The sequence below is a fragment of the Sinocyclocheilus anshuiensis genome, unplaced genomic scaffold, assembly GCF_001515605.1.
Source record: "Sinocyclocheilus anshuiensis isolate Anshui unplaced genomic scaffold, SAMN03320099.WGS_v1.1 scaffold399, whole genome shotgun sequence".
Lineage (NCBI taxonomy): Eukaryota > Metazoa > Chordata > Actinopteri > Cypriniformes > Cyprinidae > Sinocyclocheilus > Sinocyclocheilus anshuiensis.
In genome coordinates, this window is record NW_015552570.1 from 727,413 (window position 1) to 743,914 (window position 16,502).

At 36.5% G+C, this 16,502-nt stretch overlaps 2 protein-coding genes across 2 annotated transcripts; both read right to left on the reverse strand.

The window, feature by feature from the left end:
* Positions 1 to 284: 284 nt before the first annotated feature.
* Positions 285 to 5,486, reverse strand: LOC107665048 (surfeit locus protein 4-like). The gene is made up of 6 exons (XM_016455792.1): positions 5,192 to 5,486; positions 2,507 to 2,693; positions 2,346 to 2,422; positions 2,191 to 2,234; positions 1,932 to 2,118; positions 285 to 562 (listed from the first exon to the last, which is right to left on the reverse strand). Exons 1-6 carry the CDS (start codon positions 5,237 to 5,239, stop codon positions 296 to 298), a joined length of 810 nt encoding a protein of 269 aa, XP_016311278.1. The 5' UTR covers positions 5,240 to 5,486; the 3' UTR covers positions 285 to 295.
* Positions 5,487 to 6,100: 614 nt separating this feature from the next.
* Positions 6,101 to 16,483, reverse strand: LOC107665018 (cip1-interacting zinc finger protein-like). Its single transcript, XM_016455744.1, has 12 exons — positions 16,330 to 16,483; positions 14,082 to 14,186; positions 13,854 to 13,926; positions 13,662 to 13,750; positions 10,670 to 10,860; positions 10,469 to 10,593; positions 8,689 to 8,782; positions 8,439 to 8,552; positions 8,239 to 8,364; positions 8,084 to 8,156; positions 7,864 to 7,985; positions 6,101 to 6,706 (listed from the first exon to the last, which is right to left on the reverse strand). The coding sequence occupies exons 2-12, from the start codon at positions 14,092 to 14,094 to the stop codon at positions 6,218 to 6,220; spliced, it is 1,509 nt and encodes a 502-aa protein (XP_016311230.1). The 5' UTR covers positions 14,095 to 14,186; positions 16,330 to 16,483; the 3' UTR covers positions 6,101 to 6,217.
* Between the last annotated feature and the right edge of the window lie 19 nt (positions 16,484 to 16,502).

Here is a 16,502-nt window from a genome sequence, read left to right on the forward strand (position 1 = left end):
ATGCTTCAGATTTTCAATGAGGTTCTCAAATAACAGAATCTGACCTGAACCTTAGAAAATAAATATGATAAACTAATATGTCTAAAAGTGCTGGTGAAAATAATTCAGTAAGCACGCAAGATGAACACACAGACAGTGCATGAGATGTGGAGAGCGGGTCGTTCTGTTGGTCCTGGGGTGTTTGTGAGGCCACGTCTCAATTGGCTCTTTCCTCCCTAAGTAGTGTACCTGCTCTGTGTGAAAGCTGTTGCCAAAGGGCAAACTACTGAGTGAGCCGTTTGAGATCAGTCCTGTCTCACCACTCTTTCTTCTTCTCATCCATGGACACTCCACCTGGACCTAGTGCTACTACCAGCAGAAGGCCTCCGATCACCGATGTGGTCTGGAAGAAGTCGTACTTGAGGAAGTCGTGCATGGGCTTGTAGGCTGGTATGGTCCAGAAAGCGTTGAAGTACACGTTGATCACCAGCAGCCAGATGACCAGGGTTAGGGCGGCTAGTTTAGTCTTGAAACCGATTGCTACCAGAACAATAAGTGCTGTGCCCACCAGGTTCTGCAAGATCTAAAACCAAACACAGACACATTAGAAAAAGTCAGAGAGACACCAGACTAATGTGAAACTGTGACACAGGCAACTAAATTTAACACTACAGAAATCACGTAGTCTACAGAAAGCCTGGTCACGTCTGACCTCTAGTGGTGAAATGGATGATTACAATATAATCATTACTATAGCTGTGAATTGCAATGCATCAGCTACACAATATGGTAAATTATCAATGTTTTGTTTCCAAATATAGTTCATTCAAAAATTTGGAATTAGTGCATTTTTAAAAAACTTTTAAACGTTCTGCCAAGTCATAAGATGTGGTTTATGAGCACATTTATAAAGCCAGAAAAGGCCAACTATAAACGATAATGATTCCACATTCAGCCATATGTAAAACAGGGCTGATTGAAGTCTTAAATCCAGTTCTAAGCTTGATTCTAAAAAGTGTTGAAAGATAAGCAAAACATTTGTATAAAAAGGTGATTTTGAGAAATTGTAATATTCTAAATGCAATTTCAGTAGATATTTTTTTACAAGCAACTGCCGATGTTAACATTAAGACCTTGATTAGTTTGCGATCCTAAGGATGATGTCCTGATGAATGCATCAGTGCAGAAAGTACTCATTTTTTTAAACAATATACAGAGTTTACCATTCAAAAGTATGGGGTCAGCTAGATTTTTTTTTTTGGAAAGAAATATCATATATTAAAATAAAATTGAATGCTGAATAAAATTCATTCAGCAATGATGCATAAAATGATCAAAAGTGACTGCTAAATAAATTGATATATAAAGATATTACAATATTATAATATAATATTACAAAACATTTACAAACTTTTTAAAAATAAATTTATAATTTTCAAATTTATTATAGAAAACAATTAAATCATGTAAAATATCATTAAATAATTAATATGAACAATTCGAAACATATAATATATAATTGCCATTCATTACTGATACTATTATTTTTTTCATAAAATACATTCACACAATTCTTTCATACAAAGATATTATTTTATTATATATTATATACACGTACTATTATTATTATTATTATTACTATCATCTTTTCTTGATTAAAAATCTTCTAGTTAATTAAAAATAATAATGACTGTCAATTTAAAAAAACTTAACTGCTACCCAGACAATTTTCATGACTGCATTATAGTAATCAGAATAATATTTTCTAGCATTACAGAAGAGATTGTCATGAAAATGTCACCAAAAAACAAACAAACAAACAAAAAAAACTTAATCCTAAAGATTTTTAAACCTGCACAATATCATTAATTTTTTTCCTTTTGATTTGTGAAATTGAACCTAGAGATTTCTATGTGATTCACCCATTTCCCATGCTGAGAATATTTGCTCACCGAGAGGAAGCTTGTATCAAAGTGCAGCAGCGTCATAAACATAAGCACCAGCAGGACTCTGCCACCCAGCTGCATGTACTGTTTAGGAGAGCTCTCTCTCATAGTGGGAACCCCAGCAAACATACTCCTGCCCTCAGAGCGCGACTCCGCAAGCAGCAGCAGCAGACCTCCCCCCAGAGCCAAATTCCTGAAACAAGAGATCACAGCATAAAACACAGGATGATATACTCACTCCTAGCTTATCCTGCGAAGAACTTACCTCATCAAAAACTTTGGGTCCCAGAGAATGCTATAGGCAACAGTCTGGAACAGATAAAGATCAGCACTGTAATTAAACAGTTTCACTTAATTATAGTCCTAACCAAAGATAACATCCAATTACAATCTTAAAGAACACAAACAGAATGCTCACACCTGTAAGGCGATGAGTCCAAATAATCCAAAGCAGGCATACTGCACAAAATTCCTGCTCAGGATCAGTATACAACCACCTGTAAAACAGATGAAACATTCCATATACAAATCTGAAGATGTTCCAAGTCACCAGAGATAATTCCTTTGAACAAACTTCTTACCCAGCTGTCCGAGTAAGTTGATTAAAACAAACAGTGTGGCCAGGAAGAAGCCACATCCCCACGTCGTCTCAATATATTCTTTCTGCTCACTCCACTGGAACCACATGCGAATGCCGTCCTCCAAGAACGTGCTAATCAGACACAGACGCGCTATGTGGGGCAGATACTGCTTCGTCACTCGAAGGAACTAGAGATGAACAAAAAGACAAAGATATGAAAACCCCCAACTTTAGGTGTATATGCAGCAGCAATAGTAATGCTTGCCTTAGCAAACACAAATAATAAATATGCAATGTCATTCTGAACATGTCTATATTTTAAGGCAATAATTACTGATGAAAAAGGCACAGCTTTATGATCATGTGCATAGACTTCAATTAGAGAACACATCCTAGGTCAGCATAAAGGACCATGTTGTGATATATTACCATTCAAAAGGTTTGAGATCAACTTTTTAAAAGAAATTCATACTTTTAATCAGCAAGGATACATTCAACTCATCAAAAGTGACTGTAAAGACATTCATGCTACAAATGATTTATATTTTACAGCCATTTCAAGCATTTTGGGTTCACAAAAATATGAAGCAGCACAACTGCTTTCAACATTGTTAATATTAAGAAATGTTTCTGGAGCAGCAAATCCACATATTGGAATGATTTCTGAAGGATCATGTGACACTGAAGACTGGAGTGACGGCTGCTGAACATTAATCTTTTCCATCACAGGAATAAATGATATTTTAAAAAACCTGTTATTTCAAATTGTAATAAAAAGTTCACTATATTATTGTTTTACTGTATTCTTGTTCAAATAAATGAGGTCCTGATGAGCATTAGAAACTTCTTTCAAAAACATAAAAAAAATCTTTTGATCAGTAATGCAAGTCAACAAAGGATATTATTTATTATAGCCTAGCACAGATTTATGCAATTAGAAAGCTATTTTAATATCTACTTACAGATGTCAAACAAAAAGCAAAAAACTAAAAAGACATAAATCCATCCTAGTGTGAATGGTTTAGATTTACACAAGCGTCATATTACTTCAAGTAAGTGCTGAAGCAGCCCTTCAAATGAATGCTGCTTAATGTTCAACCTCTGAGCTCCAAATACCCTTTTCACTTTTCCCCCACATTTTCAGTCAATATCAGAGCAGAGGTGGCCAAAAGCACATCCATTTGCAACTGATGACTTATGAGCACGTCTCAAGCATTTAAATATCACTGTGGTGTACTAGTAATACACCTTTTCCACTTCCTAATGCAACAGGTGTTGAATAGAAATGTACAGGGAAGGATAAAGACAACACAATTTACTCTTCCAGGAAGAGTACAGGATATTATATTCTCATTGCTTAACCCTGTAACATGAGCTAGCTTGTTAAAATGAAAGTAAGAATTCATAATCTGCTTGTAAATGCCAGTGGTAGATTATAGAATTATGTTATTTGTGAATGAAAATAAGCAAATTGCAGGAATACTAAAATGCATAGATTTTGTCAATACATGGCAGGGTTTCATAATAACACTCTCTAAAGCAGCTGGTGATTAACTCAACACTCTTATGTGAGCTTTGACACCGGCCTCTGCTAAGCCCCGCCCCCAGACGATCCACATCAGCACTAAGAAGAAAACGGGCCAATCAGCATTCAACAAGTAACAAGCAAGACCAAATGAATGGGAAGAGATCTCAGGGCCAATGTCTGCCTGTGTGTCAATACCTTACTCGCAGTCTGTGTGCCTGGAGGGTATTTGACTTGTTTCCAAGCAGCACATGAATATCGAAGAGTACAGGATTTGCCTTCTGTTACATGTTATAAAAGGCAGGATTGCTGAATGAGAGTTGTATGAACCAAAAATGGGAATTTTAATATTGTTCCTGTTGCTGTGTGATAAAACTACGCTTAATAATTGAAGATAGCTGTCATTGGCTGGGGTTTAATCAACTTAATGACTTTGAAAATTAGGCCATAAATAAATAAGCTGAGATGCTGATGACAGTGATGGCCTTGTTTCAGCCTTGATAAAACACTCACAACTCAGTTTACACCCACATAATTACAGATTTATAAAGTTGATTTCTATTAATAAGCCCAAAACAAGAACAGCACGAAAAAAGGGCCCCAAACACATCCAATAATCCTGCAAATTATGCATATTCTGATATGTAAACAACATAAAGCCATCAGATGAATGTCCTGCTGGTCATTTCCTATTGCATATGGAAAACAAAACCATATTTTTCTAATCAGTCATCTTTTATGTTGGGTATTAGGAGTAACATACACTCTTGTTTCATCAGATGAACAGATGTTTTTAGAAACTGATGAAAACGATTCGAGGATAAAGTTTGTATGCCATTCAAACATTTTGGGTTCACAGAAATAAAGTATATGTACTTATATATCTTTAATAGTTATACATGTTAAATATTGGTACACGAAAGCAGCCAAAGCAGTTTTTCTGAACAGTTTCGCTAGTAACGTTACTTCAGTCCTTCTAGTCACAAGACTAGAATTTAGTCAATAAACAAACCTCATTTGCAGCCAAACAAACAAGACGAAACTATACACGCAGACATGGACTTTCCTGAACTTAGAGAGCATTTCTTTAGTACAGAAGAGTGGTCTCCGTGATTTAACGTTACTGTGTAAGTTGGCTGGCAGGGCCTTCTGTTCTCTTACCTGATCCGCCACGTCCTCCGCGTTGCTCATCAAATCATTTTGGGCCATGTCACCAAAATCCGAGAGCCGATTCCAGTCTGCAGGACACCTTGGCTTGTTTGTGTGCTTTTAATCGATATCTATGTCCGCTCGCAGGAGTGTTACAGGTCTCGCACTAGCCTTGCTTTGCCGTCGTCTGTCTGTGTACTAGAATGCCATCTCCGCCCCATAATGCAATGCAGTTCGTTCTGTCGCCGCCTGTAGGACACACATGTATCTGCATGCCACGTGTACTGATGCAGCCAGAGTAGAGAGCTCGAGCTGTGACCAACAGTCTACTCTGTCTGTAATGACATACATTTTCATAGACTGCCTTTTTTATCCGAGTACAAGGTTGCAAATAAATAAATAATTAACTACATTGTCACTATAGATGTCACCACATTTTCAAGATGGGGGTCATGAGGGAGATTATACCCAGATTCATAATAATGTCCACAACCTTGTCCAAATTGTATATGGAAACTTTAGTCCTATATTTGTAATACTTTTATTACTATTACTGGTCTATAACACTAGAAGCTTTTCTTATTAAGAAAGAAAGAAAAATGGGCAATGGACAAGATTTGTGTGCATTTTAATCAAGAAATCTGTTCTAGATTTGGACATTAATTGTGGAAATGAATGTTTTTACTTCCTTTTCCCAAACGATGTTAAATGGAGGTGCTGAAAAATACCTTAAGTTACTGTATATTAACAATAGTTATGATGAATAAGAATTAACAAATAATTGCAGCTCAAGTAACAACACCAACCTAGATGAATAAACTGTTGTTCAACAATTATTTATAATTATATATAAAATACAATTTAATGAAAGGAAATGAGAATTACAATATTTATGTATTTATTTCTTACATTTTTTGAAAGTAGCATCATTTCCTCTCACGTTTTCTTCACAAATTTCCCTGAAACACTCGATGAACTCCTATGAACATGAAGAATATTTTTGTTCAGTCTTTGCCAACTGTCTCTTTTGATATAACCTCAATTGATTGCGTTCTCCTTTGAGTTCGACTGTGATGCATGACACGAACTGTTTGTGGGTGTTGAGCTCACATTTTCTTGCTCTTCTGAGTAATGCACAGGGTCACAGGATGTCTTTTCTTTTTCACCGGACACAGATTCTGTGTGCTGTAGTTCTTGGCAGTGTGACTCTCGGCTTGACCCTGAGCCACAGTGTGGAGTACATATTAAGTGCTTCATGACCACGGCGGGCTTCTGTGGAGCTCCAAAGTGTTTTGAGCATGGAGACTTGGATTTGTGAGGTCTCTTAGATGGCTTAAGCTTCCTCGAGTGTAAGCGCTCTCTTGAGAAATTGATGTGTGGTCTGTTGAGATCTGCTTGGCTGCTGTCATTGGCACAGGAAGCAGTGAGCTCCAGGCACCGAGGGTCGCTCATCAGGCTGCTACATGACACATCACTCTCACAGTCATCCTGAGGTGGCTTCTTCTGCATTTTCAGAGCATCGTGTTTCTGAAAATCAAATACTAATCTGAGCATTTGGCACTGAATTCACTTTTTTTGTTTAAAAATTCCTTCTGCATTATTTACAGATATATTTCTCAGTATTTTAGCTGCATTACGTTCAATGGACCATCTGATCAGACCATCATACAGAGCTGTTCAGACATAATGTCAAAATATTCACTACCACCCGTCAGTTATTTAAAAAAAAAAAAAAGTATTTTATGCTCACCAAGGCATTTATTTGAACAAAAGTACAGCAAAACAGTAATATCGTGAAATATTACTCATATTATTTAAAATATAACTTGCAAATAATGAATTCAATATGAATATATTTTTTTTAAATGTAATTTATTTCTGTATGTATTCCTGTGATACTCCAGTCTTCAGTGTCACAGTGATCCTTTAAAAATTCTAATATGCTGATTATATGCTCAGTTATTATTGGCTCTTATTGAATTAAACTGAAATTTTGCAGATTTATTTTTGTGGAAAATAGTGAAACATTTTTAAGAATGCTTTACTGAACATAGAGTTCAAAAGAACAGTAGTTATTTACAATAGAAACCCTTTTTTTAACATTTTAAACGTCTTTATTGTTGCATTTGATCAATTTAATTAATCTTTTCTGAATAAAAGTATTAATTTCTTCTTATTTTCCTCTTATCCCAAACGTTTGAATGGTAGTGTTTTCAGCATTAATAATAAGAAATGTTTTTTTTTGAGAACTAAATCATCATATTTGAATGATTTCTGAAGGATCATGTGACACTGAACACTGGAGTAATGGAATAAATTACATTTTAAATTAAAATATATTAAAACAGAAAACAGGTATTTTAAATAGTAGAAGGTATTTCACAATATTATGTTTTTTTACTGTATTTCAATCAAAACAGGTGTGAGCACAAGAGATTTTATTTCAAAAACAGTACAAAATCTTACTGACCTCAAACTTTTTAACTGATGTAGTTTAAAAAAAAATTACAACAGCTTCAAAATTCACATTTGAGTTTTGACTGTGTGTAAGTAATCACAATCTGACCAGCCATTACATTATTTGAAAGATCTACCACTTTTACACCAGGCTATTATTGTAGTATCACTGATTTCAGATTTGCCTTGACACATAAATTCATTTCAAATTCCATCATTTTCCTCACCTGTAAGTTCTGGAAGTGCATAAGAGACTTGCAGTGAGTTTCCCGAGCAGAAGACTCAAAGTGGTAGAATTTATGACACAGCTTACAGAGGAAACCAGCGACAGGGACCACAAAACTAGTGCCTAAGGGTCAGAAAGCAGTCAGGTCTGTCAGATGAACTTACTCACAAACTATTCTTTGACAGACTACTCTAGAGAAGTGGTTAAAGTCCAGAACTCACCATACTGTGTGTCTGGATCATATGCCTCATAATCAGCCGTCTCTTCTAAAGCCATATCCCTATGACCAGGATGCTATGAACAAAATTCAAATAAATAAAAAAAAACTCCAAAAGGGACTCTAATTTAGAAAAGCACATGATGTAATGCAACTAACCTTCTCAAACACTGCAATCTCTTCTTCATTTCTATCCTCTTCATAATCATCTTCCCCTTCAAAGCAGCCAACAGCATCCACTGTTATGAGCTCCTCCATAACCTCTGGGTCACCCTCGTTTCTCAACTGTAACAAATGTTGAAATAAATAAGCTGTATTCAATTTCATTTAAAACATTTTAGATTAAAATACCTACAAACCTCCTCAACCCTCTGTTTGTGCTCAGGAGACTTCATATGCTCAACAAACTTGCGAGGAGTCCTAAAGTAGCGCTCACACAGGGTACAGAAAGGTCTCGAGGATACTTTTGCCATCTAATGAGGAGACAAGACATAGCATTTTCATACAATCAAACTCTGCCCCTCAAGTATATGTGGATATTTCCACATATACTCATACATATATAGCGATTAGATTTGGTGGTATTTGTTTTATTAATGTTAAGGTCACCTTGTGTTTCTTAGTTCGTCTATGCTCGATGAGGTCACCAGAAAAATGAGACTGGCAGGTTGGACACCAGCGCTGATGACCCACCCGTCTCTCTCTATTACAGAGCAAACAACAATTGTGTTCTAAATAGTGTTGTGCAGTCATTTGTTTTTAACAATAGGCAATGATGGAATACTTTAATGCGAGTGACATACAAATTACTGTAAATTTGGGGTCAGTTGATTTTCTTTAAAGAAAGTTTTATTCAGTAAAGATGCATTGAAATCAAAATTTGCTTGTGATTAACCAAAAAATAAACTATGGTAGAATAAAAATAAACTATTATAAAACATATAAAACACAACAAGAAAATAAAAGTGCAAGAAAAAGATTTTGCCGCATTTTACTTGATACACTATGTTATGGAAGCCTGTTTCCGCCACTGAATAAAAAAAAAAAAGTGATTGTGAGTTTTTGTCTCACAATTCTGACTTTAATCCAAACTTGCAATTCTGACTTTTTTCTCGCAAATACGAGTTTGTATCTCACAATTCTGACTTTTTTTCTCGCAATTCTGACTTGAAAAAAGTTATAAAGCCAGATTCTGAGGGGGAAAATGAATATGTTCTCAGAAATGGGATTTCTCACAATTCTGCCTTAATACTGTAACTCGCAATTGTGTGCTATTAACTTGCAATTCTGAGAAAGTTAAAATTGCGAGATATAAACGGGCAATTCTGAGAAAAAAAAAATTGGAATTTTGACTGTTTCTCAGAACTGCAAGTTTATATCTCACAATTCTGACTTTATAACTCGCAATTGCGAGAAAAAAAGTCAGAACTGTGAGATAAAAAATTGCAATTACCTTTTTAAATTTGTTATTCGGTGGCAGAAACAGGCTTCCATACTATGTTTAGAGTCATTAAAGGTGCAATGTGTAATATTTACATCGATCTATTGACAGAAATGCAATATAATATACATAACTATGTTTTCAGAGGTGTATAAAGTATCACATTTTTTTTAAGAAATAGTAAAAAAACAATTCTCAAAAATATATGAAAGCTACTGTAACTCGCAATTGTGTGCTATTAACGTGCAATTCTGAGAAAGTTAAAATTGCGAGATATAAACGGGCAATTCTGAGAAAAAAAAAAGTTGGAATTTTGACTGTTTCTCAGAACTGCAAGTTTATATCTCACAATTCTGACTTTATAACTCGCAATTGCGAGAAAAAAAGTCAGAATTGTGAGATAAAAAATTGCAATTACCTTTTTAAATTTGTTATTCGGTGGCAGAAACAGGCTTCCATACTATGTTTAGAGTCATTAAAGGTGCAATGTGTAATATTTACATCGATCTATTGACAGAAATGCAATATAATATACATAACTATATTTTCAGAGGTGTATAAAGATACATAACTATGTTTTCAGAGGTGTATAAAGTATCACATTTTTTTTAAGAAATAGTAAAAAAACAATTCTCAAAAATATATGAAAGCAACATAAAAACAAAGATTAGAGAAGTGTTTTAAAGTAGATTTTTAAATGTTTCCTTCCTTATCTTGGGTATCTGACTGTCACAGACTCAAAACCGTTCTGACAGTGTTAAATTATTTGTTTATACTAATAACTACGCTGAACGTACACACTACACCTCTAATGCACGGAGAGCATCACCTACCTGTTTGTACACTGCAGGGACTGCTGGGTGTGTGGTAACAGTGTGGCCAGACAGGTGTTGCTCAGACACTGAAACGTACACACTACACCTCTAATGCACGGAGAGCATCACCTACCTGTTTGTACCCTGCAGGGACTGCTGGGTGTGTGGTAACAGTGTGGCCAGACAGGTGTTGCTCAGACACTGGATTTCCATCATACGCTGCTGATGATCTAAACTCGTCATGTGAGACTGGAAGCCCTGCGGAGGTAAAACACCTCACTAAACACAATGATCAACCGACTCCTCTCCTCAGTAATGTACAGTCAAGTCTTACTTGCTGGTCAGTACAGGTGATGTTGCAAATGTAGCAGGTGAATTTAACTGTGTGTTTGCTTCTCTGTTTCTCGCCCCCATGGCCTGCACCTGCTGCCGTCTCTTCAGGTGAAGTGCTGAAGGCTCGACTCTCACTGCTACGCTGGATGGTCACCTTCAGAGACGTACCAACACCCTGCACCTGAACGACAGCTCTTATTAAACAAGTATTCCAGGTTCAATACAATATAAGCTCTTATTGATTAAGTTGAGGTGGAGTTCTTTGCAAAGTGGATAATGTCTTGTTATGATATAACTCCTATGGGTGGGGCTTCATGTAAACAGTGTTTTACAAATAGTTACATCAGAAGCTGACTGGATACAGCTTTACACAGACAAGGATGGTAAGCGATACTAAAAGTCTTGCATTTAAAAGTCTGCAGTCAAATTCATATTTTATTCAGCAAGGATGCGTTAAAGAAATTAAGTAAGAGATAATCAACAGCTTGCCGTGCATTAAAGGAGTTTAAATGAACGACGTGGAGGCAAAGAACCACCTGACGCGAAGCCTCCGCGAAGTGCATTTAAAATCCTTTAATGCACGGCAAGCCATTGATTATCCCGCTTATTCCGTGGTCATTTGCCAAGTTATAGACAAGTTAAAACTAGTATTTCTCTTTGCAGCGCAATATTTGACCTCTTTGCTGAGGAGGAATATAATGTAGCGATCTAGTATCTAGGCTATTTTATTAATATAAGACGCGGGGCAACGTTGACAGCATCGTCTTTCAGTGTCAATCTTTCTGAAAATCCTGCGTCGAAATTGTGCCTTGTTTGTAATCGAATCTGTGGTAAAATGAAGTGAACAAAATACCAAGTTCTTACTGATGAGGTCTGGAACTTCATATAAATCGCGGGGCAACGTTGACAGCATCGTCTTTCAGTGTCAATCTTTCTGAAAATCCTGCATCGAAATTGTGCCTTGTTTGTAATCGAATCTGTGGTAAAATGAAGTGAACAAAATACCAAGTTCTTACTGATGAGGTCTGGAACTTCATATAAAGTTAATCCATTTTTTCCTAACATTGGGATCAGAAGGAAGGCGATGCAAAGACTGTTTTTCCACAACTTGACACTGCACAGCATCTTGTTGTCTTCAGTTAGCATCTTTATTGTTTGGTTTCTGCACAGATCTGGGGTTGCTGCCTTTCACTACATGCGCAAAACGGTGGGCGGGGCTAAACAGGCAGCAATGTAGAAGTAGGCGTTGATCATCTTCTGCAGAGGTGGTTTAACTACACTATTACATCATAGGGTGGCACATTCCACAAGCTGTCGTTTTGGCAGATTGGCTTCAATATACACTGTTTTTAGACCAACAAGAACATTTTAAGGCTTTTCACACTGCGCTTAACCCCGGGTTATCGTCATTCTAAACACTGCTTTTAACCCCGGGTAAAGAAACGTTTCACACCTGTAATTTGAAAGCGGTGTTAGCACTGCTTTTTACCCTGGGTTATGAAACCCTGCTCCGGAGCAGGGTTAGCACTGCATTTGCGGTGTTAACCCCTCATTGTGGTGCTAAGTTTGTTCAGTGTGAAACGGAACGGTGTTTGCTTGCTGCTGCTGGACGCTTGGCAACAGACAGCCAATCAGAAAATGAGCAGCGAGGCTCATGTCAAGTCAGTAACAGGAAGCGCGCGTCGTGTAAACAGCAGCCGATGAGAGAAAAGTAAGAAATGTCAAAAGACGGAAAGCATGTAAACTGGAGTGGTGAGGCGACGGTATTATTCTTAAAATGGCTAGACCTACGCGGCGACATTTTTTTTAATAACTGGCAAGACGCGGGAAAAGCCATGTAAACAGGTTGCCTGCTGTTCGTCCAATCAGTGAGAGTGACACCACAAATATGCAAATAAGAACGTTAACCCGGGCTTTAGGAATGTACAGTATGAAATGTCTGTTACTGAATACCCAGGATTAACAGTTAAGTATATTATACTAGTAAGACGATCTCTGGTATGAGCAGTGTGAAACGTGATTACAGATAACCCAGGATTCCATTTATCCAGGGTTTATGATGACCCAGGGTTAACAAATTCAAGTGTGAAAAGCCCTATTGAGTTCTGAAACTTTTGATGATTTTGATGTTTTTAATAGTACAACGTCCTCTTATATGTCAAAAGATCAAGGGAATTTTGATTTCTCTGTTCATGACCCCTTTAAGACTAGAGTAATGGCTGCTGAAAATTCAGCTTTGGCATAACAGAAAACATTTTTTTTTACTGTATTTTAATCAAATAAATGCAGCCTTAGTGAGGATAAAACACTTCTTTCAAAAACATTAAAAAAATCTTACTAAACAGCACAACTAAACACGTATTAATATGTGTTACATTTTTCTGAGGGTCACTGAAATGTATTAAGTGTCAAATTAGGCCTGGGCGATAAAACGGTATCGATATTTATCGATGGTACACCTTCGGTACACCTTCATCGATAACGATATAAAAAATGTTCGATATAGCGCATGATATAGGCATGTGCTATGAGTGACGCAGACAGCTCACACAAACACATGCTGAATTGAGTGCTGTCACTGTGCCTGCCTGTGATGAGGAGATAATAAAAAATGAATATTAGTCTAATTTAAAATAAACATTTGCATTTGAATCGAATCGAATATTAGGAGCGTCATCAGTGGTGCGCGAGATGCGGTGATGATGTAAGTGACGTTGCATTTTAATGTTTTGTTAGTCTAGCCCACGAGATGCACCGCTGCTGTGTTATTCGTTCAAAATATTAGAGAAATATAGTAGCTCAATGCGTAGAAGATCTTGATTAGGTTAAAACCGGGTACACAATAAGTTAAAATTTGCAGATCTAGAGTTGACAGCACTGTTCAGTAATTCAAAAGTAAACAGAGTGTGACATTTTCTCAGTAGATGTGTAGTTTGCCTGAGGCTAAAGAGACAAACACAGAGTGCTGTACACTACAGTCAGTCAACAAATACCTTCATGGTCTGATATGCTTGTGGAGTTTGCTTTTGGTGGCTGCTGCATCTTATCTCCATTTGCAGACTCTTCCCCTAGTTCGTTTGGTCTGTCCAAAAGAGACAGTGAATTTTTGTTAGTGTATCACATGAAACACAAACACTGATTTATTTCAGTCTGTCTGCTTTAATATTACTTTTATTGAAGATTACCTCTGAGCTCTGTGTTTTTTCAAAGGAGGCTCTCCTTGTTCTGGGACTGAAGAATGAATTTGTCCAACAGTACCTTTGGGATCATTTAGTGTATGAGAAGGAACACACAATTTGCGCACTGAGGATCTTTTCATAGAATTTGACAACATATTTTCTAATGAATTTTACCACTGGTAATAGTCTTAGTGTAAGTAGAGGCATCTCCTCAAGTGTTTAGTGTGTACTCACCTATTTTTCCCATGTCTCTGTATTTGTTTTTCTCATCTGTCAATTACTTTTCCCAGCTATGTTTAGCACATTCTTCCTCTTTCTGTTTAGGCGCACTGAACTCTTCTTAAATAAAAAAAAAAAAAAAGAAGAAGTGAAACATGCACAATGCTCCTTCACCTCACTTTGATATATAATACGATATAGCTTAATATAATAAATATATCTGTTACACTGAATGATGATGGAACATTATTTCACCCATATTTTGAAAAATTTTTTTTTTTAATTACATTTGACATTTTAAAATCAACATTAAAGCAGACACTATACTGGTATTTAATATGCTTTCTATGTATATAAAATAACTTTTATAAATTTAATTTGATAGACACCAAAATGTGACGTCTTGCCTTATTTATATGTACACAGTCGTGGTCAGAATTGTTGGTACCCTTGGTAAATATGATCAAGGCTGTGAAAATAAATCTGCATTGTTTATCCAATTGATGTTTCAAATATTTCCATTTTTTTTGCACACCAGGGTAACTAGGAACATTAAATTATACAGCCATGACTTTTCTATTTCACAGGAGTATAAATATGAGGTAATACAGAGTCCAAATTCCCTTAATCATTCATCACAATGAGAAAAACCAAAGAATATAGTTCTGATGTGCAGCAAAAGATTGTTAAGCTTCACTAATTAGGAAGTGGCTGTAAGAAAATAGCTAAAGCATTGAAAATCCCCAATGGAAGAGGACATATGTCTATATTGTCTTAAAGCAAGGCAAGGAGGAGAGTTTGAGCGGCCAAAGACTTGAGATCACAGCTTGAGAATTGCAGAAAACAGTTGAGTCTTGGGGTTAGAAAGCCTCAAAAACATTTTTTTTGGGAGGGTTTCAAGAAAAAGAAAAATCCAGAAAAGAAAATGCTCTCAACCGAAAACAAACTCCAACACATTAATTTGCCAGAAACTACTGGAACTTCAAACAGGACTGGATTCTATGGTCAGATAAAACTAAAAAATGAGCTTTTTAGCAGCAAACACTCAAGATGGGTTTGGTGAACACAGGGATAAAAAGTACCCCATGTGTACAATGAAATATACGGCTGTATTTTTAATGTTGTGGGCCTATATTTCTGCTGGAGGTCCTGGACATCTTGTTTAGACACATGGCATCTTTGATTCTATCAAATACCAACAGATAAAAAATCAAAAAGTGACTGACTCTGTTAAGTCTTGGGGTTAGAAAGCCTCAAAAACATTTTTTTTGGGAGGGTTTCAAGAAAAAGAAAAATCCAGAAAAGAAAATGCTCTCAACCGAAAACAAACTCCAACACATTAATTTGCCAGAAACTACTGGAACTTCAAACAGGACTGGATTCTATGGTCAGATAAAACTAAAAAATGAGCTTTTTAGCAGCAAACACTCAAGATGGGTTTGGTTCACACAGGAGTAAAAAGTACCCTATGTTTACAATGAAATATACTTCTGTATCTTTAATGTTGTGGGTCTATATTTTTGCTGGAGGTCCTGGACATCTTGTTCAGATACATGGCATCATGGATTCAATTAAATACCAACAGATAAAAAAATTAAAAACTGACTGTCCATGCTAGAAATCTTATAATGGGCCATTCCAGTTCCCTGACCTGAACAATATAGAAGATGAGTTGGGTGAACTGAAAAGAAGAAGAACCAACATGGAGCTGTGAATCTGAAGGATCTGGAGAGATTCTGTATGAAGGAATGGTCTATGATCTCTTATCAGGTGTTCTCCAAACTTTTCAGGCATTATAGGAGAACTCAGAACTGTTATCTTGGGAAAAGGACTTTGCAATAATTGGGTGCCAATGATTGTGGCCATCATGAACTAGAGAATTCACAATGAGATTTTCCCCCCGCTTTCAATTGTTTTACTTCATTCAAGTCATTAAACCAGAAAAGAGTCTATATTAGGGTATAGGATCAGGCAGCAGAACTTGTATTAGGCGGAAACTGGACTACTTTGGAAATAATAATCTTGGCCAGAGCAGCCTTCTATGCTTTTAACAGAAATACTCCGTTAAATTATATTAATTTAACGTTAGAGCTCAAAGGTGTTACACTTGAAAAGAGCGGTGTAAGTGCACTGAGAGCAGAGCGCATGATATTATGACAAAGCTTTACGGACAGCAAGTGGCAAAAACCTGCAATGTACAGCATATACTGCACACCTTATATGTGTTTAAAACAACATTATTGAAATGTACGAAACAGCTCACCATTTGATATGAAAACAAGCCTCACTCCATCAGTGTTTATGGTAGATGCCTCTTCCTCTGGTGCTGTGGTGTGGAGGTTTACGAACGATTAACAATAGTGCGCCCTCACTCTTCTTCTTCTTATGATGTTTAATGGCGGTTGGCAAACCAGCTTTTGGTGCATATTCCGCCAT

What these genes read in the sequence shown, in the direction of transcription:
- LOC107665048 (XM_016455792.1), bottom strand. Translation starts at nt 5,239, where the DNA reads ATGGCCCAAAATGATTTGATGAGCAACGCGGAGGACGTGGCGGATCAG. An exon ending in GACCCAAAGTTTTTGATGAG is followed by an intron (nt 2,119 to 2,190) that starts GTAAGTTCTTCG and finishes CTCTTGTTTCAG; the next exon opens with GAATTTGGCTCTGGGGGGAG. An exon ending in TTGATACAAGCTTCCTCTCG is followed by an intron (nt 563 to 1,931) that starts GTGAGCAAATAT and finishes GTTTGGTTTTAG; the next exon opens with ATCTTGCAGAACCTGGTGGG.
- LOC107665018 (XM_016455744.1), bottom strand. An exon ending in AAGCATATCAGACCATGAAG is followed by an intron (nt 10,861 to 13,661) that starts GTATTTGTTGAC and finishes GTTTAATAAGAG; the next exon opens with CTGTCGTTCAGGTGCAGGGT. An exon ending in ACAAACAGAGGGTTGAGGAG is followed by an intron (nt 8,365 to 8,438) that starts GTTTGTAGGTAT and finishes CATTTGTTACAG; the next exon opens with TTGAGAAACGAGGGTGACCC.